A 19,178-nucleotide genomic window follows, 5' to 3' on the forward strand; every position below is an offset into this window, starting at 1 on the left:
GGGGACATCACAGAGTTACTTGCTCTTCCTACAAGAGTTTTGATGGGTAAAACTACTAACAATCCACATGAAATTCCCAGAATAATGGTATAAAAACCAGAATGAGTGAGAAGAAAATTGTTTTTTTTTCCTTATACACCCTATGAAACTGCAACCTCAGGGGGCACTTGCTCACAGGAAGGGTTTGCTGGAGATCATGGGCATGAGAACCACTGCGCTTTGCTCATCAGTTAGGCCAGCACCTGACCAGGGACACTAGCTGTTGATGGTTTACATGAGAACATAGCACTGAGACGACACATGATTGAAACCACAAATCCACACATGAAAGAAACCACGGGGCTCTACAGAGGATGCAAGCCATGGCCATGCACGGAGGAAGGGACGCTAACTGCTTCAGTGGAGGGAAGCCACCTCAGAGGAGGTAGTAGAGAATCTGGCTTGAAACACAGGAATCATGAAACAGTCCTCCAAAATAATGGGGGAAAATTGCTGGCACAGGTGGATGGCCAGAGAAGAGAGAAGGGCGCTGTTCAGGATATGTGATGAGAAGGGCACTGTTCAACATAATGTCTGAAAAGAGAGATGCCCTATCTTAAGGAATGAAGTCTGTTATACAAAATTCTCCAGGTGAGCTGTTGCGACCAAGAGTGTGCAGTGATCCCTCATCATTCCCCTCTCTGACCTGTTTTGATACCTACAGCCTGCTCTTGTGAGAAGGAGTCGAGTGACAGAGGAATCACCTGGCACAAGAGAAGGGGTTCCACCCATTGAATGTCTGAGCTTAAAACTGGATCCAAGAACCAGATTCAAAACACTCTGAATTTACAGGGGCTGCCTGCAGAGATGATCCATCTCACCTGCACAAGTTACAGGAAACAGAATATATAGAGGCTGCCTGGGAGAATAGTAGAGCTTTGTGACCTTCGGGCTGGAGTACTCACAGGCTACATCCAGAGCAGAGCAGGCGAGCTGATCCTCCAATGAGCACACGTGCTGCTGTAAGGCTGCTGGCAGTCAGACAGGTCAGAGGGAAGTGAAGGAGTCAAGTAAACTTCATCCAGAGAGTCCTGCGGGGCGCCCTGCTCCTCCACCTCTGGCAGCTCCGGGCTCAGTCTGGTGGATGAAGAACACAGAAGATAAACACCAGAGGGAACAGAAACCACAGTGTCCAGCTAGTTCTACAAAGAGTCTGACAGGAGATGCCAGAGGAAGCAAAAAACAGTCCCCTCAGGCAGAGAATGATCCTTCTCTGTCTCCAGCAGGAGAGAGAACAGCAGGTGCTCAGTGTCCTGGGTAGACAGTGAGCTGGAAAGGACGGAGACGGAGTGATTCCTGTACCAAAGAGCTATGACATGGCACATGCAACAGGCCCCTGTGTCTTCGTAGACTGACAGAGTTACTGGGACCTCAACATCTCTTGTTCTCAAAATTTTGGCATGATATTAATTATTTGTATTCACATTCCTGCTCTCAGATATTTGCAAATATAATGGCAAAGAGGCAGACATCAGATGAGCATCTCAAGTTCACTTTAAGCCAAAAAGGCAGAAAGGGAAACTGCAGAAAATGTGATTGATCAGTTCAACAAAGTCAACTGAATAAAGATTAGTACAATTTTGAAGGAATTAACAAGAGAAACAAATACAAATACAGGTGTAAAATGAAAAGAGGCAACTTTATTAATACTGTACCAATAATATTAATATTAACTAATAATCCTGTTTAATAATTATTCCACACTGATAATCTTAACATGAATAATATGGCGATTTCATGGTTGGCTGAATGAATGGATAGGTATGTTCTGTTTTCCCTGTATCTGGCATCTCCAGGTATCAACAATAAATTAAATGTCTGCAATTGCTCAAAGTTACCTGGGGCATGGTGGGTCTTGGTCTTCTTCTTCTTCTTGATTTTTTTCAATGTCTGCAACAAAGTGGACAGGGACAGACACATGAAGTCTATTCCTCTATTCATGCAACAATCCACCATCAACCCTAAAGCGAGAACATCTGTCTTCTCAGCATGGGAAGAGAACTCTGTGAGAGACATACTCCAGGAGGCCTGAGGGCCAGACGTGATACAGATTCCTTGGTTTTCATCTCTGAACCTAAGGGTGAAATGTCCCCTGTTCTGGTAGATCATTATCCCAGTATCATCTCTCCTGAGTTTGTGCCAACAGTTACGCAATATTTTCCCTAGCAATTCAAAGCAAACACCCAAAATAATTTCTGGAAAAAAAAACACTGCAGTATTCAGCCCTGTCTCATCAAATACCTAGCTTATTCACAAAGGTGAGGATTTTAGACACTGAAATTACAATGAGCGAGAAAATCAACAGACCCTTGAGTCAAAAATAAGTCTTTGGTTCTATAAAAAAACATTGGTTATTCATGGCATCAAAAAGTGACAAGGCTCAGTCCTGCTTCCAAAACCAAAACAAAAGGTAACAGACACATCAGTTAAAAAAGCAGACATTGAAGATACAAAGAATGGGGTTAGGTTAATTAAAACCAGGGTAACACCTTTGCATGAGCTGTACACAAAGATGACACTGCCCTTGAGCAGGTGTAGAAGCTCAGAGACTTGCCTACAAAATGAAATCCCTGAGGAACTTTGTAGCTACCCAGAGATATGTGGGTATATCTTTCAAATTAGAATGTCTGACAGACCACTCCCAGCATGTGCTGCATAGTTATGTGAATGTGTCACACCTAACTTGGGTCCAATGTCTTCAGACTGAGCACAGGTTGCCACTGCATGGTCTGAGAATAGAAATAGAGCCATGCCCACTGATCCGTCCTATGTCTGGGCTTCCAAATGGAACTAGAGTTTCATTCAAACCTACATGTGCCTATAGGTCCTGCCTGTGGCAACATCTCTCAGTTCAGTAAGGGCTGCTCAGTGCAAGAATATGACCCCTATCCGGAAGACCAGGTGGAGCCTTATCACCTTCATAGTAAGGAACCTACTGATCACGTAAAGAGCCAAGCCAACATGCTGTTCCTCCAATGAGTAAAAGGCACTTTTGTAGGGCTGGCATGAGTCAGGCAGTTCAAGATAACTGGAAGGAGTCAAATAACATCTATCCAGTGAGCACTGCAAGACTTCAGGATCTTCCCCTTCCAGCAGCTCCCTGCTGAGCCTGGAGAAGCAGGAAAAACTAAAGAGTCAGCCAGGGAAAATCAGACACCATAGAGCCCCAGGTAGATTTCATGAGTAGCATAAGGAAGTGGTTATAAAAAGAAAAGGATAGATCCATTAATGAGGTAACAAATTATTGGCTATATGTTGGGACAGAACAGGGCCAAATAGAAAAGGATGAAAGAGAAAGACAGACAGCGAGAGAGACAGACAGAGAGAGAGAGAGAGAAAGAGAGCTGAGTATATTGTCCAGGTGAGACACTGATGAGGGAGTAACAGGACACTTTGAGTTAGTGCTCTAAGGACACAGCATACAGTGATCATGAAAAGAATGCACTCAATAATTTTCCATAAAATGTGCTCAAGTTTCCATGCAGTCACCATAAGAATACAGCTTTTGAAGTATGGTCAACCTACGGTAGGTTAGTAAATGATAAGGGGAGGAAGAAATGGAAACCTAAATATCTACTGCCATGAAAATCAACAGCAATGGTTAGGAATAATTCAGGCTTGGTTGAAAAGATGTAATCGATATTGTCGGCCTGCTCTGTTTTCCCTGGACCAGGAGTCTCCAGGTGTCAACACAGAATTAGCTGTTCACAATTGCTCAGAGTTACCTGGGGCATGGGGGCCTTGGTCTTCTTCCTCTTCTTGGTCCTTTTTAATTCCTGCAATACATTTAGACAGGGACAAACAAAATAAGCCAATTCACCTACACCCATAACACTCCACTGTCTAATCCCCATACCGAGACCTCAGGCTCCTCAGCATGAGAACAGGACACTGTGAGAGACATACTTCAGGAGGCCTGAAAGCTGGTCATGATAGAGGTTCTTCGGTTTGCATCGCTGAACCAAGGGTGAAATGTCCCTATTCTGCTAGATCGTTATCCCAGAATCATTTATCCCAAGTTTGTGGAAACAGTTATGCCTTACTTTTCCCATCAATTCAAAGCAAATGTCCCAGATTATTCCTAGAAGGAAAACTGCAGTATTCAGCCCTGTCTCATCAAATACCCAGCTTGTTAATGGTTGCAAGAATTTTAGACGCTGAAATTAGAATGAAGGAGGAAACCTACAAACCCTTGAGTCAAAATCACAGTTCTGTGAATTTTTTACATCTGCCTGGGTCCAATGTGCTAAGAGTGGGCTCAGGTTGCCACAGACATGGCTGGAGACTAGGAGTAGAGCCATGCTCACTGGCCCATCCTATGTCTGGGCTTCCAACTGGAACTAGAGTTTCCTTATAACCTACATACACCTATAGGTCCTCCCTGTGGCAGTGACATCTCTCAGCTCAGTAAGGGCCACTTGGAGCAGGAATATGACCCCTTCTGGAAGACCAAGTGGAGACCTATTACCTTCATAGTAAGGTACTCACTGTCCCCGCCAAGAACCAAGCCAACATGCTGTTTTTCCAATGAGTAAAAGGCACTTCTGTAGGGTTGGCATGAATCAGACAGTTCAAGATAACTGGTAGGAGTTGAATAACATCTATCCACTGAGTCATGCAAGACTTTAGGCTCTTGCACTTCCAACAGCTCCCTGCTGAGCCTGGAGAAGTAGGAAAAACTAAAAGGTAAGCCAGGGAAAATCAGAAACCACAGAGCCCCAACTAGATTTCATGGGGCATAAGGAAGTGGTTAAAAAAGAAAAAGGATAGATCCATTAATGAGGTAACAAATTATTGCCTTTATGTTGGAATAGGCCATGGCTGTGTAGGAAAGGATGAAAGAGAAAGAGAGAGAGAGAGACTGAGAGAGAGAGAGAAAACGAGCTCAGTGAATTGACCAGTTGACACATGATGAGGGAGTAAAAGGACACTCTGAGTTAGTGCCTTCATGACACACAGCGAACAGTGATCATGAAAAGAGTGGGCTCAACAATTTTGCATAAAATGTGCTCAAGTTTCCATTCAGTCACCATGAGAATACAGCTTTTGAGGTTCGGTCAACCTACTGTAAGTTAGTAAATGATAAGGGGAGGAAGAAATGGAAACCAAAAGGTCTACTGCAATGAAAACCAACAGCAACGTCAGCAGGAGGAATTCAGGCTTGGTTGAAAAGATGAAGTCGAACACACTCTGGTTTCCCTGGACCTGGCGTCTCCAGGTGTCAACACAGAATTAAGCATCCACAATTGCTCAAAGTTACCTGGGGCATGGTAGGTTTTGGTCTTCTTCCTTTTCTTGGTACTTTTCAATTTCTGCAATAAGTTCAGACATGGACAGACACATTAAGCCAATTCCCCTACACATGTAACAATCCACTCTCTATCCTCACACAGGGACCTCAGTCTTCTCACCATGAGAATAGTGCACTGAGAGCTATACTTCAGGAGGACTGAAGGCTGGTTATAATGGAGATTCCTTGGTTTTTGTCCCAGAAACTACAGGTAAAATGTCCCTATTATGGTAGATTGTTATCCCAATATCATTTGTCCCAAGTTTGTGAAAATGGTTACGTGGTATTTTTCCAATCAATTTAAAACAAATGCCCCCAAATGATTTCTAGGAGAAAAACTGCAATATTCAGCCCTGTTTCATAAAAAACTCAGCTTTTTCATGATTGAAAAGATTTTAAACACTGAAATTAGAGTAAAGGAGAAAATCTACAAATACAAAATTGAGTCAAAATCATAGTTGTGTGAATTTGTCACATCTGCCTGGGTCCAGTGTCTTGAGAGTAGGATCAGAGTGCCACAGGCATGGCCTGCAACTACGAAGACAGCCATGCTCACTGACCCATCCCATATTTAGGCTTCCAGGTGGAACTAGAGTTTCATTCAAACCTACATGTGCCTATAGGTCCTCCCTGTGGCAATGACATCTCTCAGCTCAGTAAGGGCCACTTGCAGCAGGAATATGACCCGTATTCAGAAGACGCGGTGGATCCTTATCACTTTCATTGTAGGGTCCTCACTGTCCACCTCAAGAGCCAAGCCAACACGCTGTTCCTCCAATGAGTAAAAGGCACTTCTGTAGGGCTGGTAGGAGTTCAGTAGTTCAAGAAAACTGGAAGGAGTCGAATAACATCTATCCAGTGAGTACTGCAAGACTTCAGGCTCTTCCACTTCCAGCAGCTCCCTGCGGAGCCTGGAGAAGTAGGAAAAACTGAAGAGTAAGCCAGGGAAAATCAGACACTGCAGAGCCCCAGCTAGATTTCATGGGTAGCATAAGGAAGTGGTTACAAAAGAAAAAAGATAGATCCATTAATGAGGTAACAAATTATTGGCTTTATGTAGGAATAGACCACGGCTGGGTAGTAAATGATGAAAGAGAAATACAGAGAGAGAGAGAAAGAGAGACAAAGAGAGCTTAGTGAATTGTCCAGGTGACACACTGATGAGGGAGTTAAAGGACACTCTGAGTTAGTGCCCTCAGGACACACAGTGAACAGTGATCATGTAAACAGTGGGCTCAATAATTTTCCATAAAATGTGCTCAAGTTTCCCTGCAGTCACCATGAGAATACAGCTTTTGAGGTATGGTCAACATTCACTAGGTTAGTAAATGATAAGGGTAGGAAGAAATGGAAACCTAAACATTTACTGTAATGAAAAGCAACAGCAATATTAGTAGGAGTAATTCAGGCTTGGTTGACAAGATGAAATCGTTATTTTCAGCATGTTCTGTTTTCCCTGGACTTGGCGTCTCCAGGTGTCAACACCAAATTAACTGTCCACAATTTCTCAGACTCACCTGGGACATGTTGCCTCTCAATCCTCCTTTTTCACTTGATCACACTGATGTCCTGCAAATAAATTCAGATGGGGCTTCTTACATTAGGCAGTTCCTCCTTGCACACAGAAACAATCCTCTGTCCAATCCTAACACAGGGACATCAGTCTTCTCAGTGTGAGAACAGGAGACTTTGAGAAAAATATACCAGGAGGCCTGAGGTCAAGTCTTGAGAGAACTGACTTGGTTCCTTTCATGAGCCTTGGGCAAAATTCCCCTGTTTTGGAATGTTATCTTCCCAATGTGCTCTGTCCTAGGTGTGTGTACACAAATGAGCAATTTTTTTCCCCCAATAGATTGTAGGCAAATAGTTCTAACACCTCGTAGGAGAGATACTTCAATATTAAGCTTTCTCTCATCAAATACCCAGGATTTGATAGTTTACAAGATTGTGGACACTGAGATTTGATGAAGGGGTGCAATGTACCAGCTCTTGAGTCAAAATTAGTCTTGGTTCTACACAGAAGCATCAGCTATTATGGTTTTTGTGAGTGAAAAGTCGGCTGTTTATGTAGAAAACATACCAGCAAGAAGATGGACAGATGAGCTAAAACAAGCCAACTTAGAAGACACAGAAAATGGGGATGAATTCAGTGAAACCTGGGTTACATCTTCCACTGAGAGGTAGACAAGGGTGACACTGGCCTTGGGCAGATAGAGAACCGCAAAGACATGCTTGGGGAACGAAACTCATAAGGAACTTTGTAGCTGGCAAGAGACATTTAATTCAGATGAGCTGATCTGACAGACAGCTCCTGGGCATGTGCTGCAGAGCTTGGTGTGAGTTTGCCACACCTGCCTTGAGTTCAATGTCCTGACAGTCGGTCAAGGGTGCCATGGGCATGGCCTGAGACTAGGAAGAGAGCAAAGCCCACTGACCCACCCCATGCCTGTGCTTCAGACTCAACTCCAGAGTGATTGAAATCTACACTGATATATAGGTTCAGCCCACAGTGATGGCAACTCTCAGCCCAACCAGGGGCACAAGGCCCAAAGATTATGGGGTCCACCTGGGACACGATCTGGAGCTTTATCACCTTCACAATGGAGTACTCACTGCCTATGTCAAGAGCCAAGCCGACTTGCTGTTCCTCTAATGAGTGAAAGGTGCTCTTGTAAGACTGGTACGAGGCAGACATGTCAGGAGGAATTGAGAGAGTCGAATAACCTTCATCCCAGGACTCCTGGGGGGCTTCCTCCTCTTCAGACTCCTGCAGATTCCTGATGAGCCAGGCAGGACAGAGATGACAGAAGATTAAACCAACAAAGATTAGACAACAAAGCCTTTCAGCTGATCCAATGGGAAACAGAATCGAGTGATCACAAAAAGCAAAGGCATTTTTCCTTCAAGAGAAAAAAAGCTATCCTTCTAAATGCAGGGTGGAAAGTGACTGTCTTGGGGAGAGATCGAAAATGTGCTGGTTATGCTCAGTGCATTTGCCACAGATGAGCCACTGCAGAGCACCCAGACTCTCCCTGTAAACTACCATCATGACTTGCAGCACAGAGAACTGACACAGGACTTTAACTACTTTGCATAAATTATGTTGAATTTTACATGCATCATTCAAGTGAACAGAGCTCTTGAGGCAGTGCAGACATACAGCCTGTGTATTAAGGGCCTCCTTTTTCCAATATTTTGATATATGTTTATTTTCTGAATTTCTTCTCTTGCACAGATACTAGCAAACATACTAACAACAAATGGGCAGAAAGCATATATGCATCTCTCCTTGGATTTAAACACGTGGGAGAGAACAGGCAACACCAAGAAATCCCTGTTTGGTTAGTTCACCTGGCTCATCTGATTGCAGGTTCCTATCTTGAGAGGACTACAAAATTAAAACCAACACAAGTGCCATGAATAGCCCCCAACAGTGTTAATAAGGACAATTTGTAGCTGGGTGAATGGAAGAAATAGTTCTATTCATCACTTCCTCGTTTTCTCTGGATCTGCAGTCTCCAAGTGTCACTACTGAAGTAACAGCCCACAATTCCACAGTGTTACCTGGGAGACACTGGCCCTTCTTCCTCTTCCTCTTGATCACTTTGATTTTCTGTAAATAAATTCAGAGAAGCAGGTCACATTAAGCAAATCACACTTCACATATGACCAAATCAGTGTCCAGTCATAGCACAAGGAAATAAATATTCTCAGTGCAAGAATATGGATTCTGACAGGAATGTTCTAGGGTGCCCTAGATTAAGTCTGGTGTGAAGTAGATGAGCCTCCTTTCCAGACCCACAGGCCAAAATCTCCCTCTATGGGTAGACCATAATGCCACATTCCCTGCCTGAGTCTATGCAAGTTAAACAAAATTTTTCCCAAAAAAATCTCCAAAAATTGGTCAAGCTACTTTCTGAGAGTGTTGCTGCAATACTGACTTATCTCACCAGATAACATGGTCATTGAATGTTTAAAGACATCTGTATATGAGACTGGACTGATGGATGAATTCTAACAACTCTGTCTTAAAAAATAATCTGCGATTTGGAAGGCCAAGGTGGATGGATCACTTGAGGCCAGGAGTTCGAGACCAGCCTGGCCAACATGGTGAAACCTTGTCTCTACTAAAAATATAAAAATTAGCCAGGCATGGTAGTGTGCACCTCTGGTCCCAGCTACTCAGGAGGCTGAGGCAGGAAAATTGCTTGAACCCAGGAGGCAGAGGTTGCAGTGAGCCAAGACTGTGCCACTGCACTCCAGCCTGGGTGACAGAGTGAGACTCTGTCTCAAAAAAAAAAAAAAAAAAAAAATCTGTGATGCTACAAAGAAACATTGGCCATTGATGGGGTGGAGAACTCAGGGCCCAGCCTTGCTCTATGGAGGCATATCAGCAAGGTAAAGAATAAATGTTTCCATCCTGGTTTCAAGGTGACTGTGCAGCTAAGCAAGCTGACTTAACGGAGATCAAGACTGAAGCTGAGAGCAGTAAAACTGGGGGAACAATACCTCCAAATACAAAGGCAAGGCTGCCAGTTTCCTTAAAAAGGCATAAAAACTCCATGAACTTTGTTCAGGGACAGATGACATAATGACAGATGATGAGAGATATTGGATCCAAGCTAGAAGGCTTGATAGATACCTCCTGTATACCTCCTGGACAAAGGTGACTATGAGTTTGTCCCAATTGCCTGGGGTCCATGACACTGGGGACAGGGAGACAGGGCTGAGGAGGAGAGGAAAATCCCTAAACCACCTGATATCTGTGTTTAGTACCCCATCCTAATTTCTGATTCAAACCAATTTGTTTGTATAGAGCTCTTTTTCGGAGTTGATCTTCCTCAGCCTAGACAGAGGTATGAGGGGCAGAGAATATAGAGTCTACCTGGGAGAATGTGTAGAGCATCCTCCCATTCATCATGAGAGGATTCACTGTCTATAACCAGTGCAGAGTCGACTTTGTCTTCCTCAAATGTGGTTTTGGTGTTCCTGTGTGGCTGGTTGGAGTCAGAAGGGCTGTGGCTATTTGAACAAGTGACGGCACATTCCTCCAGTGAGTCCTCAGGGACTTCCTTTTCTTCAGCCTTCAGCACCTCCCTGATGAGCCAGTGGGGAGAGAGATGACAAAAGATTAAACACAGAGAGATTGGACCCTCAATTGGACCCAGGGAGTCCTAGCCAGTTTTGACAGAGGTATAAGAGAATTGTCCCAAAAAGCAAACGGGTGGCTCCCTGTAAGAGGGAACAGGCACTCCTCCTTTCTCTGCAAGAGATTGTGGATGCCATGGGAGCCAAAGAGGAAGGGAGCAGCTGGTGTTCATTGCACTGGGAAGATAGGAGCTGAGGAGGACGGAGGCTCAGCTATCTCTGTGTGTGCAGACATGACACACACAGAGATACATACATGGAGAACCATAACAGCTGCTACACGGTGTGCCAAAGCTGGGTTGCATTTAAATACTGTGACCAAGGGAATACAGGCTCTTGAGCCACTGTAGGCTCCAGAAATGGTGTGTCTTCTGGGTCTTTTTATAAAAATAATATGTGAAATGTACAATTTTTTTCTAGGTACTTCTCTTGATGTTTAGTTTCTAGAAACTTCCTAAATAATTCCTCTGCTTTTTACCCCTTTACTATTTTTTTGAGACACATTCTCACTCTGTCACCCAGGCTGGTGTGCAGTGGCATGATCTCGGCTCACTACAACCTCTGCCTCCTGCATTCAAGCGGTTCTCCTGCCTCAGCCTCCCAGGTAGCTGGGACTACAGGTGCCCCCCACCACACCTGACTAATTTTTGTATTTTTAGTAGAGATGAGATTTTGCTATGTTGGCCAGGCTGGTCTCAAACTGCTGACCTCAGGTGATCCACCCACCTTGGCCTCCCAAAGTGCTGGGATTACAGGTGTGAGCCACCGTGCCTGGCCCACCTCTTTGCTATTTATCTTTCTTAACAAGAACCTGGAGACAATCATGTAGAAAGCAGCTTTGCATCTCCTCCTGGTTTTCATTACAGGAGAGAACAGTTCTCCTCTGTGAGTGCAGGAAGTCCCTAGGGCTGGTGACTTCATCCAGGGTCATGCTTACAAGGCCCATGAAGACAATGGACCAGGCCTATTTCCTTGTTGGGTGAGCACATCAAATCAGTGCACTCTGCAGCTTTCTTTATCCTGCATCTGGAATCTGTGACTACCTTCAACTCCCTCGTATTCTAAGATCTTTTCCATGGTTTATCCACCCACTACCCGCTCCTGATTGTTCAGTGTAACCTGGGGACAGGTGATGCTTGTACTTTATGAATCTCCTCATCTTTATCATTTTCACTATCACCTTCATCATTCTCTGCAAACAAATACAGAAGTTTCCATTTAGATATTCCTCACTTCACACACTGCAAGCACAGTGAGCCCTAGGTGCACAGAGACATGAACATCTATGCATGGGTCAGTGTTGGACTGAAAGCTTTCATGTTTTATCTTTAATAAAATGCCCTGGCATGGTTTCCTGATCCATCAGGCAATGCATTTCTGATCTGGAGGGTCACCATCAAGCTGTGGTCAAATATTGAAAAGACGTTTTGCTCCCCATATCACTGGAGGCTTGTCCAGCATCTTTCTGGACTTTGGCAGCTGTCTCCCCCATCCTGCCACAGATCTGATTCCCAGGCACAGGCTCGGTGTCCTGTCACAGCTCTCACATTTAGAATCTATTTCTTTCTCTTAGGGGAGGACAAACAACCTTATCCCACCTTTCTTCATGCATTGGGAGACTTCACAAGCCTTCCAAGTTGGCTTCTGCTGTGTTATTCAGGGACATTCTCTCCATGGGGAATGCTCCACTCTGAAGCACTTCCTACCACCAAATGCCCCCACATCAAGTGCCTTCTGCAACACCACACGGTGAGGGGCTTCATCTCATTTTGAAAGGTAATCATAAGTGTTCCCATATTTGAATGCTGTATCTACCATTGAAGAGACAATTTGACCTCTTTGCAGGTTTAGACAAAGAAATCCAGAAAGGATAAATCAATCACTCACCCACGGTTACTAAGGACATTGCTGAAGATACAGCCTGGGAACCTTCATTCTTAGTCCTGGACTCTTTTTACTCTAACAACTTGCCTTCTGTCATAGCCTCCTTCCTGTCCTTTAAAACTGAATGGATATGGCCTCTTGCTCCAAAGACATGACTGTCAAGGAGGAGGAGACATTTGCAATACTGTGACCTCTAACCCCATGGACTTCTTACCTCTGTTCCTACCCAGGAAGTCCTGGTCATGTCATGGCCATATATGTTTAATGGAAAGAAACACCACCAATATAACTGTCATTGTGAAGGTATGGAGGTGTAGAGTCTCTCATAAGCCTGGGCTTTGTGTCATCAGGGCCTGTGGTCACCTTACCTGGGCTGAGCTTGTGGACAAGGTGCTCTGCCAGCCTGCTCTCAGAGGTCCTGCCCCGGGAGTTGTCAGAATCATCAGGAGTGAGGAGGACCTTGAGATGCTGATTCAGTGAGAGGAAGGCATCGCTCCCTTCCTGTAACATGTCCTGTAACTGGGCCAGCTCTCAGGTCTGAGAGTGAACAGAGACTTTATATTGCCTAAGGTGGAATAGTAGAGAAAATTTAATAGTGGAAAGGGATGAGTGATCCGTTCTAATATTGCAACAAAGGAGCCCTCCATGCAGAAAGTCAGTACATGTTAAGGGAAATGCCTGTGGCAAAGCAAAGAAAAAAATATATATTTATTTTATTTTATTTTTTTTTATTTTTTATTTTTTTAATTTTTTTATTTTTTTTATTTTTTTTTTAGACGGAGTCTTGCTCTGTTGCCCAGGCTGGAGTGCAGTGGCGCAATCTCGGCTCACTGCAAGCTCCGCCCCCCGGGTTCACGCCATTCTCCTGCCTCAGCCTCCCGAGTAGCTGGGACTACAGGCGCCCGCCGCTGCGCCCGGCTAATTTTTTCTATTTTTAGTAGAGACGGGGTTTCACCATGGTCTCGATCTCCTGACCTTGTGATCCACCCGCCTCGGCCTCCCAAAGTGCTGGGATTACAGGCGTGAGCCACCGCGCCAGGCTATATTTTTTGTTAAAAACAGGTCTTCCCCTCTGCAATAGAGAGAGAGAGCTCCAGGAAGATTTTTCAGCATTCCATTCATTTTTTTCTTCTGTAACCAAATGAGTTCCAATAGGATTTTCCTTCGATTTCTCATTTTGGTTGTGGACATTTTCATGTTAAAATACACATAGTGCATTATTCAGTGACTGGACACAAAGCTGTGCACAGAAATGTGGCCAGGTACAACTGGAAAGATGAAAAAAGAAAAGAATGACAGGGTCAAGAAGGCAATATTGATTGAACAAATGAGAAGCCCAAGTCAGTCAGGAGGTGATTCTGACTAAGAGTAAATGCAGTGGTGATCGCACAGCATTTTGAGTATACTAACTGCTGCTGGGTAGTTCACTTTCCTTTGGTTACTTTTGTGTTATGCAAATTTCACCTCAACAATTACTTGTTTGAAAAAGAGAAAACGAGGCAACCCATAACTTACTATTATTGTTCTCTGTTTTATAAATATTTGTGTGACACGTGCCTGCCGTGGCAATTCCTGCCCTTCCCCTGGCCCAGCTTAGCTCTTACTTCTCCCCGCTGAGCTGCTGTACAGAGATTCACACACCTGCCCACCTGCCTGCCCCCACGGGGCCCCCTCAGCTGAGCTCCTCCGCTTGCCTGAGCTCCTCTGCCAGCTTCTCCTCCTTGAACTTTAGTTCATCCCTCAGCATAGATTTTATCAGGTCTTTGCACTCTTCATATTCTAAGACAGACACGCCTGCCTCAGTGGAAGGCTGGACATGCTGCTGTGGTCACTGCCTACAGGGCAGGAGCCAGGTCCATGCTAAGGACAAAACTGTCCCTAGTTCCAGGCCGTAGGCAGGGATGTCCACATCTTTACTCTTCAGCCTCCCGACTTTCTGGCATCTGATACTCCCCACTTAGATACAGGAAAAAAGAAGCTCAGGGGCACATCAAGCAACTCGACAAGATGAGTCACCTGGAAGGAGGCAGGGTCAGAATTCACGGCCCCTGAGGTCTGACTCTGAATCATGGGATGCTTTCCCAAGGCTTGCAGCCTCTCCTGCACTGGGGAATGAAGTGGTGATTTTCTGTACAGCTAGGAAGGCTTCTAGGGCTGTGAGACTGCGAAAGGAAAATATCCTGGGCCCCCAAAATCACTAAGGAAAACTCAAGCTGGGAACTGCTTAGGGCAAACCTGCCTCCCATTCTATTCAGTCACTCCTCTGCTCACTGAGATAGATACATATCTTATTTGCCTCCTTTGGAAAGGCTAATCACATACTCAAAATAATGTAACCATTTGTGTGTCACCTATCTGTGACCGGGAAGCTCCCTTCCCTGGTAGCTCCCTCTCCACTTTGAATTTTCCTGCCTTTGCTTCAAGTTTTCCTGTCTTTCCAGACAGAACCAATTTACCTCTTACATATATTGATTGATGTCTCACGTCTCCCAATGTATGAAACTAAGCTATGCCCCGACCACCTTGGGCACATGTCGTCAGGTCTTCCTGAGGCTGTTCTGGCGCATCCTCAACCTTGGCAAAATAAACCTTCCAAATTAACTGAGACCTGTTTCAGATTTGTTGGGTTCACATTTCGGTAACCACCACTGGGGGATTCTGAGTGGAGATGCCCCTGACCTTTGACAAATGTGTCAGTGCTTGGTACCAGCATGAACTAACTTTATGGCTCAAGCCAACAGGACAATTTGCTGAGGTCTGAGAGCACCCCCTCCAGAGAATCCTTGATGTACCCAAATTTGGTCGAGATCTTAAATTTATTTTACTGTACAACTCTTCTTTTTCTGGAGTTTCGCTTGCTGTCAACAGGAAGGCAAGTTTTCCTGCTTCCATGACAATGGAATGCAGGTAACTGCTTTATGAAGTTCGAGCTTGCTTCTTCCAACAGGGAAGATGAGTTGTTTTTCCTGCTTCTAGGATGGTGGAGAGCAGTCTACAGCCTGAGACCAATCACTATCACTAGGTAAGAAACTGGTTTGGGATTGTATCTTGCAATTTCCTTTTAAACGACTAAAATAAGCGTTTAACCGGCTGGTGTTAATTTCTGCTTACACTCAGAGTGCTCAGAAATCATATAATTTGGGTCTTCCTGCCTTTGCTTCAAGTTGTCCTGCCTTTCCAGACTGAACGAATGTACTTCTTACATACATTAATTGGCGTCTCGTGACCACCTTGGGCACCGTCAGGTCTTCCTGAGGCTGTGTCCCGGGTGCATCCTCAACCTTGGCAAAATAAACTTTCTAAATTAACTGAGACCTGTCTCAGATTTTCTGTGTTCACAGGACTGATTTTTTTTTTTTTTAAACTGGGAATTTTAAGCACCAATATGTTCAAGATTTTAAAAATCATATCTGGATATAATTGCATAAAATATGAGGCATAAGACCATAAGGCCATGAAGGAAGCATGCCCAAATACTAATCAAATTTCTGTTAAGTTAGAAACAGTAGAATGAAGAACTAATAGTGTTTACTCTGTGCCAACAACTGTTCCAGGAGGTTTACAAGCAATAGGTTGTGTAATTCATTGCAGCAATTTACCGAGGTATTATTATAACACCCGTGAACAGATGAGGAAACTGAGGCACAGAGAAGACGAGCAACTTAGATGGAACCCAGGAAACTGGCTCAAGGTTCCTGCTTTACACACTGCTACCTCCACAAAGTCTTGGGGGCTCTCTTTTTTCCTCTTTAGAAACAAGAGCCTGGGCCAGGTGCCGTGGCTCACGCCTGTAATCCAAGCACTTTGGGAGGCCAAGGCGGGTGGATCACCTGAGGTCGGAAGTTCGAGACCAGCCTGACCAACATGGAGAAACCCCGTCTCTACTAAAAATTCAAAAATTAACTGGGTATGATAGCGCATGCCTGTAATCTCAGCTGCTTTGGAGGCTGAGGCAGGAGAATCGCTTGAACCCGGGAGGCGGAGGTTGTGGTGAGTTGAGATTGGGCCATTGCACTCCAGCCTGGGCAACAAAAACAAAACTCCATATCAAAAAAAAAAAAAAAAAAAAAGAGAGAGAGAGAGAAATAACAACCTGTGCCCCAGAAAGCAGGACTTTCCTCTCACCAGGGTACTCCTTGCTCTTGATGCTGTCACTTATGGATACCACAATTTCTATTAGGTGCAGACTCCTCTTTCAGCTACTTGGAGTTGGTACTGTGTGCTATCATCACGTTTCCACCAGGGTTCTCAGCATGGAACTTGGCCTGAATTGAATGGAAATTCATTAGTCCCAGATATGTAAAGCCACAGATTAGATGCTATTTGTCTGCAGGATCTTTTTTTTTTTTTTTTTTTTTTTTTTTTTGAGACGGAGTCTCGCTCTGTCTCCCAGGCTGGAGTGCAGTGGCCGGATCTCAGTTGCCTGGATGGTCTCGATCTCCTGACCTCATGATCCACCCGTCTCGGCCTCCCAAAGTGCTGGGATTACAGGCTTGAGCCACCGCGCCCGGCCTGTCTGCAGGATCTTATATGGTACAGAGAGAATTCTGGCAAACACAATTTAGCCTCTTGCTGAAAAAAACAGGTGGTTCTGTTCCTATGTCAGACACCAGTAACTGGTATTTTAACTCTAGTTCCATCCCACACCAAATTACAAACATGGAAAAGCTGCTGAATACTTTGTGCCTCTGTTTTCCATCTTTAAGAAAATGAGGTGAAAATACCCTCTTCTTTTTCCTAGAAGCATAGAAAGGATAAAATTAATTTTGATTAAGAGAGCATTTCACCTCTCAGGGAGAAGATGGGTAATCATTCATCATTTTTGATACAGTGAACCTGTAGAACTTACTGTACTTCTTCAGCTGGTTGGCCAGGGAGTACGTAGTAGTTTGAGGTATAAGAAATTTCTCTTTGAGGTTTCAGAACTGCTGTTTGCCCTCTGCCAGCTGTAAGCGCAATTCTTGGTTGATTTCTAGGATGTTCATCTCTGCCTTTTCACTTGACAAAAGGCTGGCAGATACAGTCATGCTGACATTTGTGCCAGAAGAGGTAGAGCCAGGGACTAGGGAGAAGAAACTCAAACACATCATGGGTTGAAAACTGGTGAAATCAAATAGGTTTGATCAGGACTGAGGGATGACAATAACTGGAATTGTTATCTTACCGCTGAGAAAAACTTGATCACTCGCCACAGCACTTTAGAGTCCTTAACCACAAAAACAGGGTCTGAGATGCCAGACATTTGAGCCAAAGGCACTGCCTGTAGCTCAGACTCTGATAAGAGTGAGGCAGATAGTGGCCAGTGTGCCAGGTAATGGCCTGCAGTTGCAATAACAGAATTAGAAGGAGGGAATGTCATGGAATCTTAGGAGCCCTGCATTACAGTTGCCCAGGCTTTGCTGAAACACAAGGCCCCTTGGTCTTACCTGAGGGTCAGCATTGAGGGGGACCATTTGTTCAGCAGTCATTCTCAGGATTTGTGTACTTTTGTGACAATGCCACAGACCCATCTCTTTCCCAATACATCTAAGCATATTCCTCATTGTTCATTTCTTGTGTGTACCAGTCAGAAACAGTTTCCCAACGGGTTATATTTTCTTAATGGTAGTCATGAAGTCACCACACCTTCTCTTTCAGTTAAAACAGATCTGAAGGCTTTTCCACAAGTGAAAGATATCAAACTGTTAGACTGCCGTGATATTCTCTGGGTCTTCTGCAGTTTTTTTCTGTATCCACTAAAAAGTGAATGAATAATTCATTTTTAAAAAATGTTTTCTCTCCTGTCTCAGTATTCTTCTTGCTGCATCTCATAGTCAGGTTGATTTCTGTTCTCTTACTGGATCGGAATTTTGGCTTTCCATTGCACTTAAGACAAGTTTGACATCATTATCTTCAAAGTTTTTCTTCTATGCGTGGGTTGATTTGTTTTCTAATGTCAGTGAACACTACATTTTATACTTGTCACTTATCGATGTCATTCTAGTCCCACAAGAGCTCTTTTCAAGGTATCAAGTAATCCAGATTATTTATACATATATCTCCTGAAAACATGTGTGACCATCTATCTTGGGAAGTTTTGTAAACCTGATACTATTTTGTTGTTTTCATTCAGTTTTCCCATATAATGAACAGAACAGGGTTATGAGCAGTTCTTATGGAACATCGTTTGACATACATATATTTTCTGAGTTTGTCTAACACCATTGAAGTGTGGTTGCATTCCACTAAGAGAACATGGCAAGATCAAGGGGGCAAGACATGGTTAGGGTTGGTTGGTGGTCCTCATTGTTTCTGTGCAGTAGAAGGTGAGTTTGAGGTGAGAGGAATGAGTAGGAGAGAGTGATCCCCTGAACCACCTCCTCACTTTCTCAGCTTTTATCCCCACCTAGGTTTTGTGAGCCTGGGACTGGGGAGATAGTCCCATAGCCGAGGTCTCTTTAGTTTGGCTGCTGGACTTGAGTGATTTGAGGGTGCAATGAGCATGACCCTGGGCTACTCAGCATTCATTTGGAAGTGAAGGACAGAGGACTGGGTCGATCTCATTTGAAAGCATACCTCTCAGCAGTCCCCACCATCCTGCAACTATGCTGTGTAAGGACATTGCTTTGAAATGTATCAATGTAAATACATTCATTTTCTGGTGTCTATGAGACCTGACATTATATGGCAGGAAAAAAAATTTGTAAAATTTCTTTATTTTAAAAATGGTGAAGACTGGGTGTGATGGCTTACGTCTGTAATTCCAGCACTTTGGAAGGCCGAGGCAGGTGGATCATCTGAGGTCAGGAGTTCAAGACCAGCCTGACCAACACGGAGA

General features: G+C 44.2%; 1 protein-coding gene across 1 annotated transcript; it reads right to left on the minus strand.

Annotated features, from left to right (window-relative positions):
* Nucleotides 1–951: 951 nt before the first annotated feature.
* LOC101014695 (putative neuroblastoma breakpoint family member 8) lies at nucleotides 952–19,098 on the minus strand. The gene is given in 15 exon segments (XM_031666080.1): nucleotides 952–1,116; nucleotides 1,878–3,148; nucleotides 3,765–3,780; nucleotides 3,783–3,815; nucleotides 4,528–4,700; nucleotides 5,300–5,351; nucleotides 6,068–6,240; nucleotides 6,847–6,898; nucleotides 7,943–8,106; nucleotides 8,894–8,942; nucleotides 10,215–10,503; nucleotides 11,620–11,669; nucleotides 12,643–12,926; nucleotides 14,011–14,140; nucleotides 17,211–19,098. Coding segments are annotated over 14 exon segments (1,950 nt in total). The 5' UTR covers nucleotides 17,452–19,098; the 3' UTR covers nucleotides 952–1,116; nucleotides 1,878–2,904.
* Between the last annotated feature and the right edge of the window lie 80 nt (nucleotides 19,099–19,178).

This window comes from Papio anubis, chromosome 1 (assembly GCF_008728515.1).
Source record: "Papio anubis isolate 15944 chromosome 1, Panubis1.0, whole genome shotgun sequence".
In the NCBI taxonomy this organism is placed as follows: domain Eukaryota; kingdom Metazoa; phylum Chordata; class Mammalia; order Primates; family Cercopithecidae; genus Papio; species Papio anubis.